Below are 20,139 nucleotides of genomic sequence, written 5' to 3' on the forward strand. Positions count from 1 at the left end.
AATCCTCCCAGCTGAAGCCCCAGACATCCTGAATCAGAAACAAGCCTTTCTGTTTCTGTTGTGCCCTATCCATATTCCTGACACAAAGAATCCAGGAGGGTTTTTTTTTCTTTTTACATTATTACGTTTTAGGGTGGTTGATGAAACAGTAATAGGTAACTGGAACCATATGTCTAAAAGAGAGGTAATAAACCCACTGGTTATGGAGCCCACACCTGGAATATGATACTAAGTTCTGGGTGACATATTACAAAAGACAAAGAAAACAAGCATACTCAGAGGAGAATAAGAAGAATGTTTCTTTATGGGGAAGAGCTAAAAGGTTTAGAGATATTCAAACCAGAAAAGAGAACAAAGAGTATATATGTTAATTGCCTTCATCTGTCTGAAGAGCTATCACAAGTAAAAGTAACAATTACTCTGTATATTCCTAGGAAGGAGGCCTAGGAACAGTGAATGGAAGTTACAGGGAGTCAGATGAAGTATTTTCTAATGTCCAGAGCTTTCCAGGAAAGAAGAGGCAGCCTTAAGAGGACATGAGTTTCCTAACATGAAAAGTAATCGAGCAGAGTCTAGATGATCACCACCTGGTGGGTTGGTTTGGAGAGAATTCATTTCTGGACCAGCAGGTTTTGAATGAAATGCTCTTACTTTAAGTTTGCCCTGCAACACTGAGATGTTTTTAATCTAAAGATCATCCCCATTTCCTTCTGCTAAGAAATCTAATCCTAATACATGTTGAGCAGAGGGGAAAAAAATACAAGAAGATGAATAAACTGAATGAAAGGCAATACCAAAGTATAAATAGAAAGGGATGCAGAATTCTTGATGGGAGAGGAATGGCAAACTAATAGGAAAATGCAATCCAGCAGAGCAGCAAAGGCACTCTGGAAAAAGATGAAGCATGAAGACGGAACCACAGAAGAGAGAAAGGGAAGGCTAAAGATCCCATCATAGATGATCCTGGGTAGGGAAGATGCCTTCATCTTTCTTGAGAAATGGTTTTATTCATTTTGAGACTTGTGTCCTCTGTCACTGGGAAAGACTGACCAGAAGAGCAAGGTAATGTAGCAGTATAAACAACAAGCTTCAGGTGGTAAAACTAGCAAAGCCATCCCATGTGGCTTAGCCAGTAAAGAATCTGCCTGCTAAATCACTGCAGATGGTGACTGCAGCCATGAAATTAAAAGACGCTTACTCCTTGGAAGGAAAGTTATGACCAACCTAGATAGTATATTCAAAAGCAGAGACATTACTTTGCTGACTAAGGTCCGGCTAGTCAAGGCTATGGCTTTTCCTGTGGTCATGTATGGATGTGAGAGTTGGACTGTGAAGAAGGCTGAGCCCCGAAGAATTGATGCTTTTGAACTGTGATGTTGGAGAAGACTCTTGAGAGTCCCTTGGACTGCAGGGAGATCCAGCCAGTCCATTCTGAAGGAGATCAGCCCTGGGATTTCTTTGGAAAGAATGATGCTAAAGCTGAAACTCCAGTACTTTGGCCACCTCATGTGAAGAGTTGACTCATTGGAAAAGACTCTGATGCTGGGAGGGATTGGGGGCAAGAGGAGAAGGGGACGACTGAGGATGAGATGGCTGGATGGCATCACGGACTCGATGGACGTGAGTCTGCGTGAACTCCTGGAGATGGTGATGGACAGGGAGGCCTGGTGTGCTGCGATTCATGGGGTCGCAGAGTCGGACACGACTGAGCGACTGAACTGAACTGAACTGAACTGAACGCAGGAGACACGATTTCAATCCCTGGGTCAGGAAGAGAGTTGTCATTTAGATGACGTCACTCCAAATGAGGGCTTCCCTGGTGGCTCCACAGTAAAGAATGCAGGAGACCTGGGTTCTATCTAAAATCCCATGAACAGAGGTGCCTGGTGAGTTACAGTCCATGGAGTCGCAGAGTGGAACACAACTTAGCGACTGAGCATGCATTTTCAGCCACCAGTGAATTTCTGACCTCAAAAAGATTCAGGATCTGTGTGCCTATGCAGTCAAGTAAGCTTGCACGGAAGCCACTGTCAGTATGTAAAAATGACCACTAAGGGAAGCAAGAAAAACTGGAGATTAAAACCTGGTTTCCCAACAAAGGCAATGTGAAAAGGAAAACACAAACCACCTAGAAAATGAGATATGTCCAAAGCCAAGTCATCCAGGAAATAGTAACAATAAGAAACGAAAAGAAAGAGGTAAAAAGTTATCTCAGACACACATTTCATCTGAATTTTATCACCATTTGTAATCAACTTCCAACATTTCATAATACCCTTTAACCTTAGTTACTCAACCCAGGGAACAAGTCATCTCATTGTTACCGCATTTGAAGGAAGAGTAGAGACTCTTTTCATGTTGATAAGAGGTAGAAAAAGGAGACACTCCCAGGAAAGAAAAGTGTTTTGAGTAAACTCCTGGAGCCTGAGGGTAAGGAATGGTGGTTAATTTGCCTTAACCCTTTCAAAGATTCATCAAACCAGAAGTTAGAAATTAATGTAATTGATAAAATGAAATTTACTATACAATGCAGGGAGCTCAAATCTGGTGCTCTGTGATAACCTAGAGGGGTGGGATGGGGTGGGAGGTGGGAGGGAGGGAACATATATATAGATAAGGTTGATTCATGTTATGGTAGAAATCAACACAATATTAAAAGCAATTATTCTCCAATTGAAAAGAAATAAATTAACAACAACAACAACAACAACAAAAAGAACCCAGAAATTTTTCATTACAAAAAAGAACACAAATTTTATCTTATTACTCACCCATTTCCTAGGTCTGCCTCTTGGCCGTTTTTCTCCAGTGGCTTCTGCTTTCTGCAAAATGAAAAAGGAAGTCATATCGTTTCCTACCTGACATTTCTTTCAAGTGCTGCAACAAGGACCCATTCCAAGTAAGAATGTTCTGGTTTGCAGATGAGGTATTGGCATTGCTTTAACAATCTCAGTCTTCTTGAAGGCTCATCTTCTTCATTTTTCATTCCATGATGCAAAGAGGGATCTAGGCAACCCTCACCCTAATAGACTCTCCTGGAATGATCTCTGAAATGCATGAAAATGCTTTGAAAAAGCCATTTTGCAGTAGTTCCCTGGTGGTCTAGTGGTTGGGACTCCAGGCTTTCACTGCCTGGGCCTGGGTTCAATCCCTGGTAAGACAGAACAAGAGGTCAAAAGAACAAGGATTGAACAAGGTACAGATCCCATAAATCGCATGGTGCAGCCAAAAAAAAAAGCCATTTTATCCTTATTTCTGACTGTAATAAAAACAGGAATTCCCATATACCCATAATTATGTAAAGTAAGATTTTAAAAAAAGTTTATTAAATGATTCTTTCCATAGCAAAACTAAAATTATGAAAATTAGCACTATATATTACTGTACAATTTACAAAGTACTTCTACATTACAAAGTACATTGTTAATCAAAAGCAAATCTAAACATGAGGGAAAATATATAGGCTTCCAAATCAAAGAAACAAATATTAGCCCACCTCTACATAGTTCATTTCCTATTCTTTGCCTCAAACAATCACCTGTCTATCAGTTCACCAAAAGCCGAGAAAGCAAAATAAGCTGGAAGAAATCATCAGTGTTTATCTCTGAGATAGAAACTAGGGATGCTAAAAATAATAATTAATAAAAAATGTATGTTATTAACAATTTCATACTCAACATAGACCTGACATGAATATATTTCTAACTCCCTTGAGAGTTTGTTCCATTGCTTTGCTTCACAGATTTTTCTGGTATCACAGCTATTTCTTCCCTTTTGAGTCAGATTTTAATACCATAAAGTAATTTCTCTTTTATCACCCCTACTGTAATCCCGAAATTCACCAGCACACACCCATCATATACTCCTATAAAAATACATTTATAATTTTCATTTGCAGGGTGAAAAAAACTTAGTACATACTCTTGTGTGTATGAGAATCTTCTCAAGGTTAACACAAAAATACAGGTAACCTGAGCCAGGATAACTTGTTTTACATTTTACTTCTGTTACTTGTGTTAGCAGACAGTGTATTTGGTACAATGATACTACAATTTCCTATTGTATAGTATCTGTCTACACTGTCAGATGACTCTCTCTCTTCAATCTGCCTGGTAAAAACAGATGGAGGTAACTGACAGATACAAAGATACACAGGTACATAGGCAAAGTAAGACTTTTACATCACAAAATTTATCACCAAATCATCTTGACCTGGCATTAATCTAACAGGTTCCGTGAATTAACCGAAACTTCATCTGATTATAATGCTAGTGCATATTTATCAAGTATTTAAAGCACCCTAGGCACTGGGCCAAGTCATTCGCATGTGTTACTTTAATCTTTACAGCAGCCGTATAGGCAGCTATTGTTATTTCTCTTATTTTGCAAAGAGCAATTAAGTCTTAAATAGACAAGGTGAATAACTCAGTCTGCACACAAAGCAGATTTGAACCCAGTTCTGCTGGACTCTAAAGCCCAGACTTATTCTCCTAACAGTGCTACCTTCCTTTAGCATTCATATATTTGCTACTATAAAAAGACATCTTAGTTAACTGAAATTATCAGTTAACTCCAGCTAAGCATCAGATTTGGGCACTCTGAATCATAGCAGTAGGGGTTACTACTTTGAATGGTTCCACAAAGCAATCATTTCTTCTCAGGGATTGGTAGCCTTGTCTTACCTTCAGTCAGAAGGGCATGAGTAACTAGAGGTGCCCAGCAAATCACACATTCTTTCTGAGTGTTGTCTCCGAGAGAGAGGGAGGAACACAGACTCTGCTCTGGAAAGCTAAGGCTCAAATCTCTGCTCTGCGATGTTGGCTTTATGAGTTTGGGCAGGTCCCTGAAAACCTTAATTTGGGTTCAGGTGTGAAATGGAGATAATGCCTCCAGTGAGAAGTGATGTGGCAGCCATAAAGGAGGTGTTCAATATATGTTCTTTCCCTTCTAATGCGATCGAACTCTTAAAGGGAAAGTTTCCTTTCAAGTTAGTCCAATCTCATAGAAGGTTCAGTCAATGCAAATATTCCATTACACCCATCTGTCACCTTAAGAATGAAGCTTTTAAGAAACCCTCTGGTTGATACATTGTGAGTTATAGGAGTACAAAATTCCCTAATACAGAAGCAGTGTCTGATTTAATCTTTAGGAGTGACTGTAAGATTGCAGTTTACTCAGTAGTAAATTATACAAACATGGAAGATAGAAATCCTTTTTAATGGGCCTGGGAATGGTAGGTGTGGTAGAGAGCAGGAGTTTGCTTGAGATCTTAAAGGCTAATGGCACTTCTATGCTAGGCTTTTCTGTATGGTGGTTATGCTTCCAGATCCATGATGTGATCGGGTGTATCTAAAATCTGTTGAAGAGGGTTGTTTTCTAAAAGAGGGTTGTTTCACTACATTTCAGAGTTAAAGAAAGCAAACCTCTCATAGAGTGAGAAAGCCCAGCAAAGGAGAAGTCTTTAAGCCGAGCTTCCCATTTACAAAAAGTCTCTTCAAAAATAAAATTTGCACCATTAACTGAAGGGCAAAGTATCCTGATTATCACTTGGACTTGTTAAAAGTGAACTTGCTCCTTGGTCTTGGGGCCAGTATTACATGTAAGCTGAAACCCTCTTCTGAGACGACATCCACAAGAAGCACATTAGCTGTGCTGTGTGGCGGCGATCTGGGAGGTTTTCATTGTTCCTTAAAACCCACATTATTTAATCATTCTGATCAAACTTCACAAAGCCTGTAAAACCAGTTAGGATTTTCATTTGTAAACCAGCATAGATCCAGGAATTTTACATATTGGAAAACACTGGCTTTAACTTTTTTTTTCCCTGTGTTTAATGCTCTTCAGGATATTATTTTTCAATAGAAAACAAACAAAACATTTTGGAGGCCTGTTTTGTTTTTAATATAACAACATATGCAATACTGTGGAACTGTATATTTGGTTTTCCTTTGCCAGACTGGAATTTGGTTCCACGCTACGAACCCATGCATAATTCAGACAATAACGTACTCTAAATACTTAACTGCTTATCTCAGGGTGGGTGAGTAGGGAGCGAGGGTGGGAATTCTGCTTTTGTAAGAACTGAATTTCAGACTATTATCAGCACCGTTACATTAATATTTGCAACTGTCATATTTTAGAAACGTTATTCCCTCTTGACTTGTCTTCATTCATGTTTTTCTCTTTTCAAAGAAGTTCAGATTCAGAACTGTAGATTCATGAGGGTTGGGAAGATTCAGAACTGTAGATTCATGAGGGTTGGGAAGAATGTTAAGTAGGAAATGTAATTATTTCTGCCCCTAAGAAGTTCTGGTACTCCAGGCTCTTAAATGTATTAGCACTAAAAAATTAATTAAGAAAGGAAACTCATCTAGCAAATAGAACTCTTGAACTTGGAAAGGGTGCTTAGCATTAGTGTCTGGTGCATAAGATGTACTCACTACATATTTATTGCATGAAGGAAGGACGGAAAGTCGCTCTGGTATTTATGTCACCTGTGTGTCTTATTTCCCTCTTGCCATCAGAATTCTACGGCTTGGTAGGGCTTTAGAAGACATTTCATCCAGCTCCTTCATTTAACAAATAAAAAAACTTCTGGATGTACCATGATCTTCAAAGGCACAGCCTTCTGGTTTACTTGGGGGCCAGAAATTTGTGAGGGTGGGTTGCAGAGGGCCCATACTCCCAATGCCTTTATAAGCTTATATAGAACTGCCCAGCAAAGGTTTCTCAAAACCTAACTTCCAACCTATGTTTCTGGTTACTGGAGAAAACATAATCTACCTTGTAGCAAATATTTTACAAAGTATTTGACAGCACATAATATGGAACAATCATAAGTTTTAGAATTGGATTTGAACTCAAATCCAGATGCTCCCATTTATGACAGCTTAACTTTAGACACGTCACAGTCTACATCTCTGAATCAGTTTTCTCATTTGTGGAATGAAGACCACAAAGCCTACATCAGAAGATTAACAGAGCTATACATGTAAGGTAAGGCTGATAAAAGTTAAAGCAGTAGGTAGAAAAGTGTTAGTTGCTCAGTCGTGTCCAACTCTGCGACCCTGTGGACTGTAGCTGCCAGGCTCCTCTATCCATGGGATTCTCCAGGCAAGAATACTAGAGTGGGTAAACCAATGTAATTTCTTAATTCCCTCCATATTTTGAAATGTTACTTAAAAAAAAAAAAACCTCCCTGGGACTTCCCTGGGGGTCCAGTTTTAAGACTCTGTGCTCCAACCGCAGGGGGCACAGGTTCAATTTTTGGTGAGGAACTAAGATCAAGATCTCACACACCCAAACGAAAGGCCAAAAAGTAGAAAACAACAACAAAAAAAAACACCCTCCCAATTCTGTAAGTTTCCAAAGTAATGAGTGAGCATTGTCTGAGCATTGTCTTACTTATGTAAGGCAGCTATTACTAACCCCCCAACTGGGCGATTAAGCAATCTATCCACGTGTTTAAGTGGTGGAATTGAGACCTCATCTGATTTTAATGCAATAAAAGGTCTGTTCTTCTGGGAGACAGTCCCATATAAGTAGCCATGGGGAAATGTGGGGCTTTCCTGGTGGCTCAGATGGTAAAGAATCTGTTTGCAATGCAGGAGGACCCAGGTTTGATCCCTGGGGGAAATTATGAAAAAAAAAACAAAACAAAACAAAAAAACACAACACTTCCAGGGTGGAAATCAAATGAGTAGTTAAGACTAAAATATTTCCGAGTTTCCTATAAAGACATAGGCAAAAGCTGAGACTGGGAACCAAGCACAATATCTACTTCTGACTTCTGGGTCAAATTTAGATAGCTATTAATCTTTTTGTTATTCTAAATGCTCACAGCATACTGTGATAATGCATGGAAGTCAGAATGCCCCTACTCTAAATCAGTCAGCGAGTCTATACACAAACACACAAAAGAGCTAGAGAAACTATCAGCTCAGTGGTACCCTGCTTTGTTTCCATGTATTTTTACAAATATATGTATATACGACCAAGACCGACAGACTTAAGAGCAAACGGAGCCACCTAAAAAAGTATAGAAAGTCACATTTATTTCTTTTAGTAGTTCTTTCAAAAATACAGTGTAAATCAATGTGCTGTGGTAATCAAAATCCACTGGACTGACTGTCACACTAAATGATAAGTAATTCTCACTTAACCTTTATGCTAATCTAGTTCGATGAGTTTCCCAACTGTATGTGCAACCATTTCAGTCTTTAAAAACAATTACAATCTTTCCATCAGTACATATTTTCAAAGAGGAAATAAAAGTGAATTCTATCATCCATTGTAGTTCATGCTCATTTTCCCCAAGGAAGTCCTTGTTGTCAACTCCCATGTCATTATTTACACATGCCTGTCTTCACTTATACAAAAACAAAATTAAAGCCAAGGCCAAAATGACAGGAAAAGCTATTTTCAAAGTTTAGGATTCTCCTCTTTAAACGGTTCTTTCTTCCTCTTTTGTAATCAGAGAAATCAATAGCAATGATATGAGAGTTCACATGGGTGACCTTCCAAACAAACTGTTCCTTACATTATCCTGGAGGAAAAAAAAATGGCTGTGACTGCTCCTTGCTCAATCAATCAGAAGATGACATTCAGCAATGTTCAGTAGATTAAAGCAATATAGAATAATAAAGCAGCAGCCTAAAATGGAATCCATTTTCCATTTACCTTTTTCTCCTGGTTGGCAGAACAAAAACTCAAGAGCTGACAATTTCAGAATTAAGGACAGTAAAATTCATTGTTCCACCCTTGTGCCAAACTATATGGTTCCCAAGTGAGTTCTGGAAACTGCAGAAAGTCAGGTAACAAGATAAGATAGGTCTGAATGATTTAACTAACATAAAATGCTCTTCAGCACCCATCTAGTCTTTAAAAAGAACTGAAAAGGAAACAGAATACCAATCTGGAGTGTTCTCTTGAGCAAAATGATCTGTTGAGACCTTGAGATAAAAATGAGCCAGCGCTGGAGGTCAGTCAAAGTAATGAGAGGCTTTCGACGAAAAAGTTCAGAATGATAACTGCCAAAGAAAGAGATTTCTGGGTCCCCTAAAGTAAAGGGACTTCAGAAAATAACTCAAATGCATTTGAATCTTCCATATTTGGATCATAATCTACGATGACTCAAAGGCATTGTGAAAGAGAATTTACTGATACATTAAGGCTCCGTCCTCTCTGGAAAGTGAAGTGAAAAAAAGGAGGCAACTGTTTAGGTAGAACAGCCTAAAATACCAAGATAATGGAGACAACAACTGGGCTTTATGTAACTCCACCTGACTGGACTCATCTGTATCCTTGAGCCCTGAGTACCAGTGGAAATTGCTTGCCTATAAAAACAGAGGAATTCAAACTAAGTCATATTAGTAACATAGAAGCTATAAGCTGGAATTGTACCACAACTTCCAATTCAATCTTTCCCTGACTTACCTATAATGATGCTTTTCGTTCCTGTCTTCAGTTGGACCTACTATATCCTGCAAAAAAATCATGCCCTCACTCAGCATCTATGCTTGAACATTTGTCTGAAATGATGAGGAAACCCCATTCTTTCCTTCTGAAATATCTGTGCATAGTGTTATTAATCATTTATGAAAAATCAACCACTTTTCGAGGAAGGAACATGATTAGAAAAGGGACAATTTCTTTATTTCTTTACAGTAGCCAATTCATATCAGGTTTTCTTTGTATAGGCAAATGGAAAATATAAATCAAGTGTTTGTCTGAATACATTATTTGAAGTACACTTTACCTAAACCCTATTTTCATTTTGTGCTTTTTCTCTTTACTATACCTAAAGTCCAAAGGAAGTTCCGAAATGTCTATGATATGAAGGAAGGCTATCTCACACCTGAGATCTATTTTATGTGCAGTTCTTTCAATTAAATTTAATTTAATCTCAGAATTTTTTCTTTTTTTCTAAAAGTACCTGAAAGACAATTGGCTTGAGACTTACAGATGACTTTGACTTCTGAGAAATCCCTCCAGTGTTCTTTTATGATTAAAAAGCCACAACAAAAACCCTAAACTAAAGGAGATTATATCTTTCTACTTTCCAAACATGAGAAATATGAAAATACAAAGTATTTTCATTCAGCACAAACAGGAGAGGAAAACAAAATAAAACAAAAAGGAAATTAAGAGGCAACTGGTCACAGGTATATCTCAAACTAACACATAAATAAAAGGGTCAAGACACACACACAGGCATACTCAACATGAATAAATTATTTATTCAGGAAAACATTAACTTCTGATCTTTTATTAAGATAACAATATGACTCTGGTTCAGGGATGAATTTTGAGCACTCAGACTGGTGCTCTTGGGAATAACTAGAATTTCTACATAATGGTTATCCATGAGAACTTGTCATAATGGACTAGAAGCAAAGTCAAGAATAGTTACATTCTCTTCCAAAAGTTCCAAGCATAACAAATTGTGTTTTCATAAATGTTTGTTTTTTGTATTACACAAATCAATTTTATATTGAATGTGGCCTGAAATTAAAGTGATAGCTAATTTAGTAGTCCTCCACTTGGTCTTGCAACTTTCCACATGCACTGTCAAGTTTCACATTGCTAATTTTCCAACAAGCAGTTTTGTTTTCAAATGCCCCAAGGCCAGTTACTGAGTCCAAATACAAACTGTGTAAGTAAAGAAATTTCGAGCAGCAAGAAAATTTAAACATACAGCATCATCAGGATCCCAGTGTACATTGCATCTTCTCTAATTTTAGAGCTCTGTTCTCTTATATACTTACCAGTTTTTGTTATATATTTTCCATTATGATGAGCTTTGGTTTGTAGGAGAATTCCCAATTTATTAATCACAGAAGACTTCTCATCCCTACCCTGGTCAGTCTAGCAGGGTATGTTTATCTTACATGATATGAACAATGTAACTTTCCAAAAAAAATTGCTTTTCAAAGTCCTAACAAAAATATGTTTTGTTAGAATATATGTTTGACAAAAAATATGTTTGATAATCATGTTTATATAAGGTAAAAGCAAACTCAATAAATACTGATCTGAAACTGAAAATACCTTAAGTTTACTCATGCCATGAATAATTCATCAATGTCATTCATTATTTTGTGAAGTATTATCTTTTCCAAATGAAGCGTAATTTATAAAACTGAAGAACTATAACAGTCATGTTCTGAGCAAAAATATTTATCCAGTTTTATTAGAAAGGGAACTTTTATAACAGAAGTGTGTGAAATACTTTTGTCTGGAAGAATGAAAGATTTCAGAGAAAACTTTCCTTGGGAAAAAGAAATCCTACTTCTGGTTTGGAAGTTGTAATGTTATATGCATACACATGAAGAATTATCAGAAAGATGAGTAGCCTAAGGGTCATTTATAAACACCTATCACCAAAGTAACTAAAAATAAGTTACACCTTACTTGGGAAGAGACCAACTTTCTGTTATTTTGCTTTAAGTGGTAAATTAGGCACAAGTCTCAGCTTTCCTTTTGTCAATATAAGATTTTGTTAGTCACTGGCAAACTTTTCAGAATGAAGAAAAGGTGATGGAAGCATATCTTTACTCATTCAGAAAATGTAATACAGTAAAATCTGAGAGATAATTTTCCCTCTTTTGTATTAAATTTTAAATAATTTATTTATGATGAGATTTACAGATTTTTTTTTTTTTCCTGGCAAATGTTATAATGATGCATTTTTCAGGGCAATTACATCATAGTTTAAATGTCTGTCAGCTAGCTACCAAGATATTCCTTTGCCATTCCATTAGAGTCAAATTAAGATAAAATTAACTTCCGCAACAACAACAAAAAAACTTCTTTGGTAAATTAGCCCTTTTTATTTAATTTAATAAAGCAGGTAAAAAAAAAAAACAAAGTATTCATGTTAGTAATACCAGATTGTCATTTTTAAATGACAAGATAATTTAGAACTACTTTAAAGTGTATTGATTAAATATAAGCATGATTAAATCTCCACTCTGAGAAGCAATTATATTTAAGTATATTAGAAATCTGCTCTTTCAGCTCTGTTCAAGACTTAAAACAGACAAAACCTCACAGTTGCTCCCTAAATAACTTTATATGTATCCCTGGTTGCTATGGTAGTTTACAACACTGAAACCTATCAAATATAATATGGTTAGTGCTCAAAGTCATAGAGAAAACCACACAAAACATTAATTCCCCAAAGATGAGCATATAGTTATTCTTAACAAACACTGTACATAGTATACTCAAATCTACTGTAAAGATACATAAAAATTGACTTCTGAATTTTGAACCTTTGTTTTTAACAAGTATACAAACCTACAAATAAAATACAGAAACGTTTTTCTGATTTATTTGTAAAGCTTAAAAATTGTGATTTTTGTCTTCACCTTCACTTCTCTGTGTATGCACTGATCCTGAGATATTTCTTCTTTGTGAGTTCAAATACCATCAACATGAAGTTTTTAAACTGCAATTTAAAATTTATAAAGAAAAACACTGGAAGTTACACTTGGTTGGGTTCTATTCTGCCCCAAAATGTACAATAAATGAGCCAAACATTTGTTTTAAAAATTTCTCATTGTCCTATTCAGAACATTTCTGTATCACCTGAGATGGAAAGGCTTTTGAGAGACGATGATGTATTATATTGCAGGTTGATGGCAAACAAGCAAAATACTTATCAGCACATTTAAAGCTGTAAAATTTGGGAATTTTCCCCCCAGAATCCTATAATTGAATTTACTTCTAATTATCACCTATTTGGCAAAGTCCTTAACTTGAAGAGTGGGATTTGGTTTTCCAGTAATCATGTAAATAAGCACAAAGTAAATTAATCTTTATTATTTTTTAAGGAAATTGCAAAAACTTCACTGCCAAACAAAATCTATACTTTTTTTTTTTTTAACTATTTCACAACTGGTGCAAATCTTTTTTTCTTTTGGGTACAAATCTTATTTGTTTATTCTTTACTCTCTTACCTCCCCCCCACCCCCATCTCTGCTTTAAGTTTCTTATTATTTGGTGATTGTTTAAAAACAACCCCAAGCAGCTTCATGAACTTTTTATGCTAAGTATATGCTTGGAAATCTCACCAATAGTAAATGAAGGAAATGAGTCTTGGGTTACCCACTTGGGAGAAATCCTTAGGTGTGGATCTAGAATGGGAAAATTACAAGGAGGTTCCTATGGGTGTTGAGAAAGTTGGGAGGACTTAAGAAATCTCTCACCTTTTGAGCTGCTTTGGAGGGACTCTTGTTTTTGCTGCCTTTGGGTCTTCCCCTTGGTCTCTTAGGAGAGGGCTCACCGGTTGGCTCCTAGTTTCGAGGGAAAAAAAAATTCTGTTGTGGCAAGAATGTCTGAAAGAAATTGACCCTGACTCTATAGATATATTTTCTGCCTGTGCTGCTCAACAGAACCGTTGGAACACATTCAATTCAAGCACAAATGGATGATGCTGGTACAGAGTTTACAGAAAGGGGAAATAACTAGACTTTTAATCCAGGGATTAAAAGAGGAAATTCTATTTTGCATATGAAAACTAGATTCTATTTCAACCAGAGAAAGGTAACAAAGGCTGACAAGGTTGCATGTTCCAGAAAGAAAGTTATGTATCCTTAAAGTGCAAAATATGCAAGGTTGTGTATTTGGCAACTGAGAGAAATAATAAGCATTTTACACAAATACTACTCTCCACTGTACTACCATTTTAAACAACAGAAATATGAAGCTAACATCATAAATATTTCAACAATCTCCCATACTGAAAAGGCGGCTTTTGATCATTCTGTATATCTGCACTGTAAGTCAATTATGACTCAATCAACACATTGAGTAAAATATTGGAGCAATTATCCAACTTTTTCAACTTAAAATAACTCCATTCCTCCTGAAATTTCCAAATAATTAGGGTAACTCCGTTGTGGAAGGCTTTGCTTGAATTATCTAGATAATTGCTTCAATTCTTCACTTCCCTTTGGAGATGCAGCCATGGTCTCCAGTCTACATTTAAATATCTTTTGATAAAAATAAGCATTTTTTCCAAAACTTTCTTTTGGGAAAACCCTTCTGGGGATGAACTGAAGGAAACTAAAAGGGGTAGGGGGGGCGGGTGGTAGTGAGAAGGAATGCAAGTGTCTGGGATGGAGAAATTGAAACTATCAATAGGTTTAGCAAAACTTTAAATGGCTTCTATGCCAAGTAGTAAATACTCAAGTGGTTAAGAGAATGCGATGATTAATATTCCAGATCCTAAATATTTATCCAGTGAATCATCAATTAACATTTCATTCAGATTCGGTGATTAAATGAGACTAATTAGCTTAAAATGCATCAAAGTCTTCAATGAAAATTCGCATCCTATTTAGACAATCTGGGAAAGGCTTCCTGCAAGCTTCTGTGGGACCACTAGCGCCAGTGGGCACATCCGGAGAAACATCGGAGACACATTTTTCTTTCTTTGTGAACTCTGCCTTAACTCAAAGGTAAAACCTTCAATCACCTCCAGACCCCGCTGCAATTTTATTTGGATTATTTTTCAGAGGTGGGGGGCAATTAGCAGAGTTTGAGAAAGCTGGGTGGGAAACAAGGGCGGGGGGAAGGGCAGTGACTTCCTGGGAGGTGTAAAACAGGATCCTAACGCGGTGTAAAGTGTCGCTCGGGCAGAGCGGGAAAACTCTGGGGCCTCTAGATTGGCTTGTTTCCTTTGATGTTTTCAAAAAGGTACAACAGCTTTTCTAAAACGCAATGGCAAGCAAACACTGTTCGGTTTCCCCACCTTGCTCTAGGTAGCTTTAGGACTCTAGGATTATTTTCTACTCGGCCTATTTGCCCTGAAAGAAGCGCTTTAAAGCTAAAGAACGCAGAAGTAGTTTTAAAGCCCGCGGAAGCGGAGTTTAAATGTTCTCAATAGACAAGTCCCGCTCAAGCCCTACCCGCGAAGGCTTGGAAATTGCCGCGAACAAAACCCCTCCGCCCTGGGCGCTGCGCGCAGCTCTGCAAGCGCCGGCTGCACGCTTAATTGGTTGCATCCGCAGACAAAACCCTCCACTCGGCGGGGTCCCGGGCGCCCCTCGATCGTCCCCTCCCAGCCCCCAGCCACTCGTTCTGGAAGGGTACATTTAATGTCTGCAGCGCTGAGGCGCGGGATCCGGAGGCAAAAGGGGGACTGGGCGCCTGGCGAGGAAGTGACCCTAGCTACCGTGCACCCTCTTGGACACTACTTTCCACTGCGCCCTTAGCCAAACTAGTTAATCCTGTCCCGTGGGGACGCAGGATCTCCTGCAGCCCCTTTCCTGGGACACCTCAGCAGCGGCGGCCGCAGATCGGACGCCGCGCCGCATTTAAAGAGCCCTAACAGAACCGGGCGGGCCCACGAGTTCTTTGTCGGGAGGGCGCGAGTCTCAGGCCACCGAGAACTTGGGGAGGGCGCCAAGGGGGCGGCTGCGGCGCGCCAGTTCCTGGCCAGCGAGCAGCCCGGGTTGGCGGGAGAAAGAGCCTCCGGGCCCCCAAGACTTCAGCCCCTCCAACCCTGACCCGCGAGAGGACCCCTGCCTCCCGGGCCACTGTAAAGCGACTAGGAAAGTACTTGGCAAGTCCCGGTTTGTCGGACCCGGCCGTTTCCCGTCGCCAGGAGACACCGCGCCACTCGGGCCGGGCACAATAGCGAAAGTCCGAGGACGCTTCGCCCGACCCCACCTCCTGCTCGCACCCGGCCGCCCGCCGCGGCTCCCACCTCCCGGCCCGGAGGGGAGCAGGGTTCAGCCGCGCACTCGCGCCGCGGACTCCGCAGCCCGCCCCCGCGGCGGCGTGCGGCGGCCGTGGCGCCTGGACTCCCGCGCTAGGGTGGCCGCGCGTCGCGGGGCCCTCGCGGAGGTAGCGGAGGTGGGCTACTGCCCCCACCCCGCCCGCGTACTGACTTGCTGCTGCTTCCTGGGTCGGCCGCGTCCTCTCTTCTGAGGCGCCGGGGCGGCAGGTTGTCCCTGGGCTGAAGTGGACGGCTGCCCGGCGCCTTCACCGCGTGCGCTCATCCTGCCTCCCGCCGCCGCTACCGCTGCCGCCGCCGCTCCTACCGCCGCTGCAGCCGCTTCGCCTCTGTCGCCCTGAATCAGCCCGGCACCTTTCGGGAGATTGCGAGGTAGGGCTGGAGAATGAGGCGGGGTGGGCGAGAGCTGGCGTGCGGCGAGGGCTGCTGCTGCTTAGGCTGCCGCCGCTGCCACCATCAACACCGGACGTCCAGCGGCTGCCAAAAAGAGAGAAGAGGGGAGGAGGAGGAGGAGAGAAGGAGGCGCTGCTGGTGGCGGCGGCAGCGGTGGGTGGGTGCCGGAGGTGGAGGTGGCGGTGGAGGTGGAGGTAGTGAGAGGAGGAGGAAAGCGAGGGAGAAGGAAAAGAGGAGTTGAAGTTGGGAGGCTCCCCTCTCAGTTTGGGATCAGAAGTTGCGGTCACCGGGAGCACTTCGGAAGCGGCTTGGAAAGGGAAGAGACTTGGAGTGAATTGTGTCCCTTGAAATGTTAGGCGGGGAAAGAATTCCTCCTCCTCTTCCCCCCCGCTCCGCGCTCGCAGAGCAAGAAAGAGAAAGAGAGAGAAAACAAATAACGCCTTGGGCAGTCGGAAAGCGAAGGGAGGATGGGGAGATTCTGCGGGGATCCGGTCGGGCACTGGGCGCAGGCAGGGGACGGAGCGGTGGGTGGCACCGTTCCTTCTCGGGTGGCGGGAGCGGGCGGCAGCGGCACCGGAGAGTTGGAGGGGGACGGGCTGATTACTCCTGCGTCCTGCACCAAGCGCGCGCTGCCCAGGCTGGAAGTTTTCTGAGTTTCTACCCCAGAATTCGAGCGGGTTGAGTGTGTGTGTGCTTGGGGAGGGGGCGGCGAGATGGGGGGAGTGCCCACCTCTAATCGTGGGCGGATAAAGGGGAGGGGGCTGCGCTGGAGGAAAAGTATGAGGAGGAGGGAGGCCAGGCAGACCGCCGAGCCAAGGCGCCTGGCCGCGGGCCAGAGGCAGTGTTCGAAATACAACTGCCTCCGCGGCGGCGGCGCCCGGGTGCCACCCGGAGCCCCGCTCACGTGCTCCCGCCTCACGGCGGGGTTAAAGGGACAGGCCGGGAATCCCGGGCCGGCTCGCCGCCGGCCTAGCCCCGCCCGCCGCCCGAGGTCGCTCCTGGGCGGCTGTCCTAGAAAGGCGCGGGAATGTGGCTGCCCCGGAGCCGCGTTTAGGGGCTTGGCCTTTACCTGCACCTCTACGATGCGGAGCCAACACTCTGCAGGAAGCGTCTGGCTGCACGCGCGGCAGAGTTCTAGTTTCCTGGGAGTAGGATCAAATGAAGGGGAGTAGGAACAAGACCCCACAGCCCTGCTCTGTGCCGGAATACCCTCCTCGCAGATTGCACGACCCATCGAGAACGCGCGCGCGTACACACACACACACACACACACACACACACACACACACAGACTTGCTCGCAAATCCACACACGTGCACTTAGATACACGTGCACACTCCCACAGACACATGCAGGCATAAACACATGTAAACAAACACGCGCGCACTTGTATGCACATATGCACGCAGAAACACATGCACACTTGCAAACAGTGTGCACATAGGCACACGAGCGCACCAGCCTCCACTGAGCGTTTTTCTCTGGGAAGGGCTGAAGGCGAGCGAAACCTCCCTTCGACTGGCTCTATGCATCCGGCTTCCAGCGCTCGCAGGGTAGAGGAGTTGCCTAACGAGCGGACCTCATGCTTCCTAACTCACAATTGCGCCAACTGTCCAACTCTCCCTTCAGTTTACCTCGATTTAACCTTCTCCCTAGGAACTCCCTTTCTGCCAAGTCCTAATTTTATAGCCTGGGCTGTTTCTGAGTTATGTGAACACCATAATGACCCCAGTCCGTTTTGAAAAAGTTGGAGTACATTTAAAAATGTACCTCTTTTCATCCTTGAATAACAAAAAACTGAAAAAATTAGGTTCAGATTTTCACACATCACACCCAAAATTATTTTGGGCCAATTCCAAAATAAAAACTTTTACTCAAGGAAGATTTTTTTCTTTCCCCCAAATACAGACCACCGTGGAATTAAAAAACGCCTACTTTACAGCCCTAAGTAGGGAGTTAGGCACCGCCAGGTTCCTCTGTGCCTATGGAGGAGGCGCGTGTAAATGTCTGCTTCTGGCGCGGCGGCGCTGATTGGTCCGCGTTGCCATTTTAAATCCATTTCCAGCTGCCCTTTACAGAGCTGGGACACTTAGCTGCATATTGAGTGCCCTGCAGAAACCCAGGGTTTCTCCTGAGTCTGGGAACGCTTAACTGTGATGGAAAAGGAGAGCCCCCATCCCTCCGGATGGAGCCCGGCAGCTGACTGGGGAAGGAGGGGTCTAACAGGAACCTAAGATTTTCTGCCAGGGCTTGGCTGAAAGATGGTATCTTCATCAAAGAGATTGAAATTTCACGTCCTAACGATTGCAGTGACATTTCCTAACTGCCAAGTTTGCACGTATTTTAATGTGATCACATTCACACAGTGGTGTGCAGTTCACATACACATACAAAATGGGCTTCTGGGGTTTTTTTGCTTGGACTAGAGATAAAATTCTGAGGATGAGTGTAGGAGAAATCACCGAAGATTTCAGCTAGCCAGTTATGAAGTTGGGCACATCATATTCTTGGATTGTAAAAACAATTAAACAGAGCAGGCAAGGAAGGGATTCCAGAATTTTATTTTTGCGTTAATCCTTGACTCTAAGAACAGCACAGAAGAAAAATGGGGGTGAGAACCACTTGTTTTTGGACCATTGTCGCTTTGCTATCAGACTGTTTGACCCTTTTTGAATTTATAATCAGAAAGATAGGAAACAAATATTGCATGTAGCCGTTTTATATATTTTCATTCCTGGAAGCTATGCTTTTTTCCAGTTTCTGTATGTTTTCTGTCCTCATTTCTCAACTGAGGATTTTAGGATAAATCTGAGATTTTAGGATTAAAATCTCTGAGGGTTCTTCCAACTCGAATAGACTTTTTAAATGCATCATATTTTGTTCTCTAATTGTGTCTTGTCTGTAAATTGGAAGTAAATTTCATGGGGAGAGGTAGTATTTCTAACACCTGTTTTTTGCACCATTTGTATGTAGGTAGTATTTAGTTCATAATAGACTTTTGTTCATAATAGACATACTAATTTACTATTTTACAAGTGTACCATAGGGTGAGAAAAGCATTACATATATTAAAATATCTTCAAAATTATTCAGAATAATCAAAATTATTCCGATTAAAAGAAAATGCATCTGTGATGAAGGTATTGAAGTTCTCACATTGTACTTTATCAAATATTTATCCTTTAACATATTCATAAGTTAAAGAATGATTAAAGGATTTTCTCAGATTATAACTGATTGAATTAATCCTGTATGTATTTTATACATAATTAACCAGAGATTTATTAAAGCAAGATATATTGGAAGTAAATCTGTATAGGGTCACAGAAAAAATTGTAATCAATATTTATTGAATGTGATGTATAGCATATATTCACACATATATACATATATATATACACACATATACATATGTTCAGTATATAGAAGATCAGTATAGCACAGGGCAAACACATATTTCTTTCTTTTTTTTTTTGTTCTACCAGTTTATTGCTACCAACCCATCACCCTCCACCCTCATGCACACATGCTCAGTCATGTAACCCCATGGACTGCAGCCTGCCAGGCTCCTCTGTCCATGGACTTTTCCAGGCAAGAATACTGTAGTGGCTTGCCATTTCCTTCTCCACAAACACATATTTCCGAAAAATACTTCCAGTGTTTTAACATGAACTTATTTGCACTCCTCAAACTCATAGTTCGAGTTTTAGTGATCGTGCCTCTTAAAAGATGTTTAGTATTTAATGAAATGTAAGAATGATAATCTCTAAGAGTTTTCCTACAGTATCACCAAGAAAGAATATACACTACTAAGTTAGCATTTTGATGGGGGTGGGTGAGGTGGTGGTTTGGATAGGCTTTCAAGTCCTGTAGACAAAGGATCACCAAACAAAATTAATTTGTTCCTTCGTTCACTTAACAAATATGTTGAATTGGTTTGGCAGTAATCTCACCTCTTACTCTCACAGGACCCAGGAATGTAATTCATTCAGAACTGGAGA

The 20,139-nt window shown here is 41.1% G+C and overlaps 1 protein-coding gene across 1 annotated transcript in view; it reads right to left on the reverse strand.

Annotated features, from left to right (window-relative positions):
• Window positions 1-17,072, reverse strand: part of HMGA2 (high mobility group AT-hook 2) — a 145,476-nt gene extending 128,404 nt beyond the window's left edge. Inside the window, exons 1-3 of the mRNA XM_027967479.3 lie at window positions 15,900-17,072; window positions 13,212-13,298; window positions 2,772-2,822 (exon numbers count right to left, since the gene is read on the reverse strand). Coding sequence (XP_027823280.2) covers window positions 2,772-2,822; window positions 13,212-13,298; window positions 15,900-16,010 — 249 coding nt within the window. The 5' untranslated portion in view covers window positions 16,011-17,072. The remainder of the gene's footprint in view (window positions 1-2,771; window positions 2,823-13,211; window positions 13,299-15,899) is intronic.
• Window positions 17,073-20,139: the final 3,067 nt, after the last annotated feature.

This window comes from Ovis aries, chromosome 3 (assembly GCF_016772045.2).
Source record: "Ovis aries strain OAR_USU_Benz2616 breed Rambouillet chromosome 3, ARS-UI_Ramb_v3.0, whole genome shotgun sequence".
In the NCBI taxonomy this organism is placed as follows: Eukaryota; Metazoa; Chordata; class Mammalia; order Artiodactyla; family Bovidae; genus Ovis; species Ovis aries.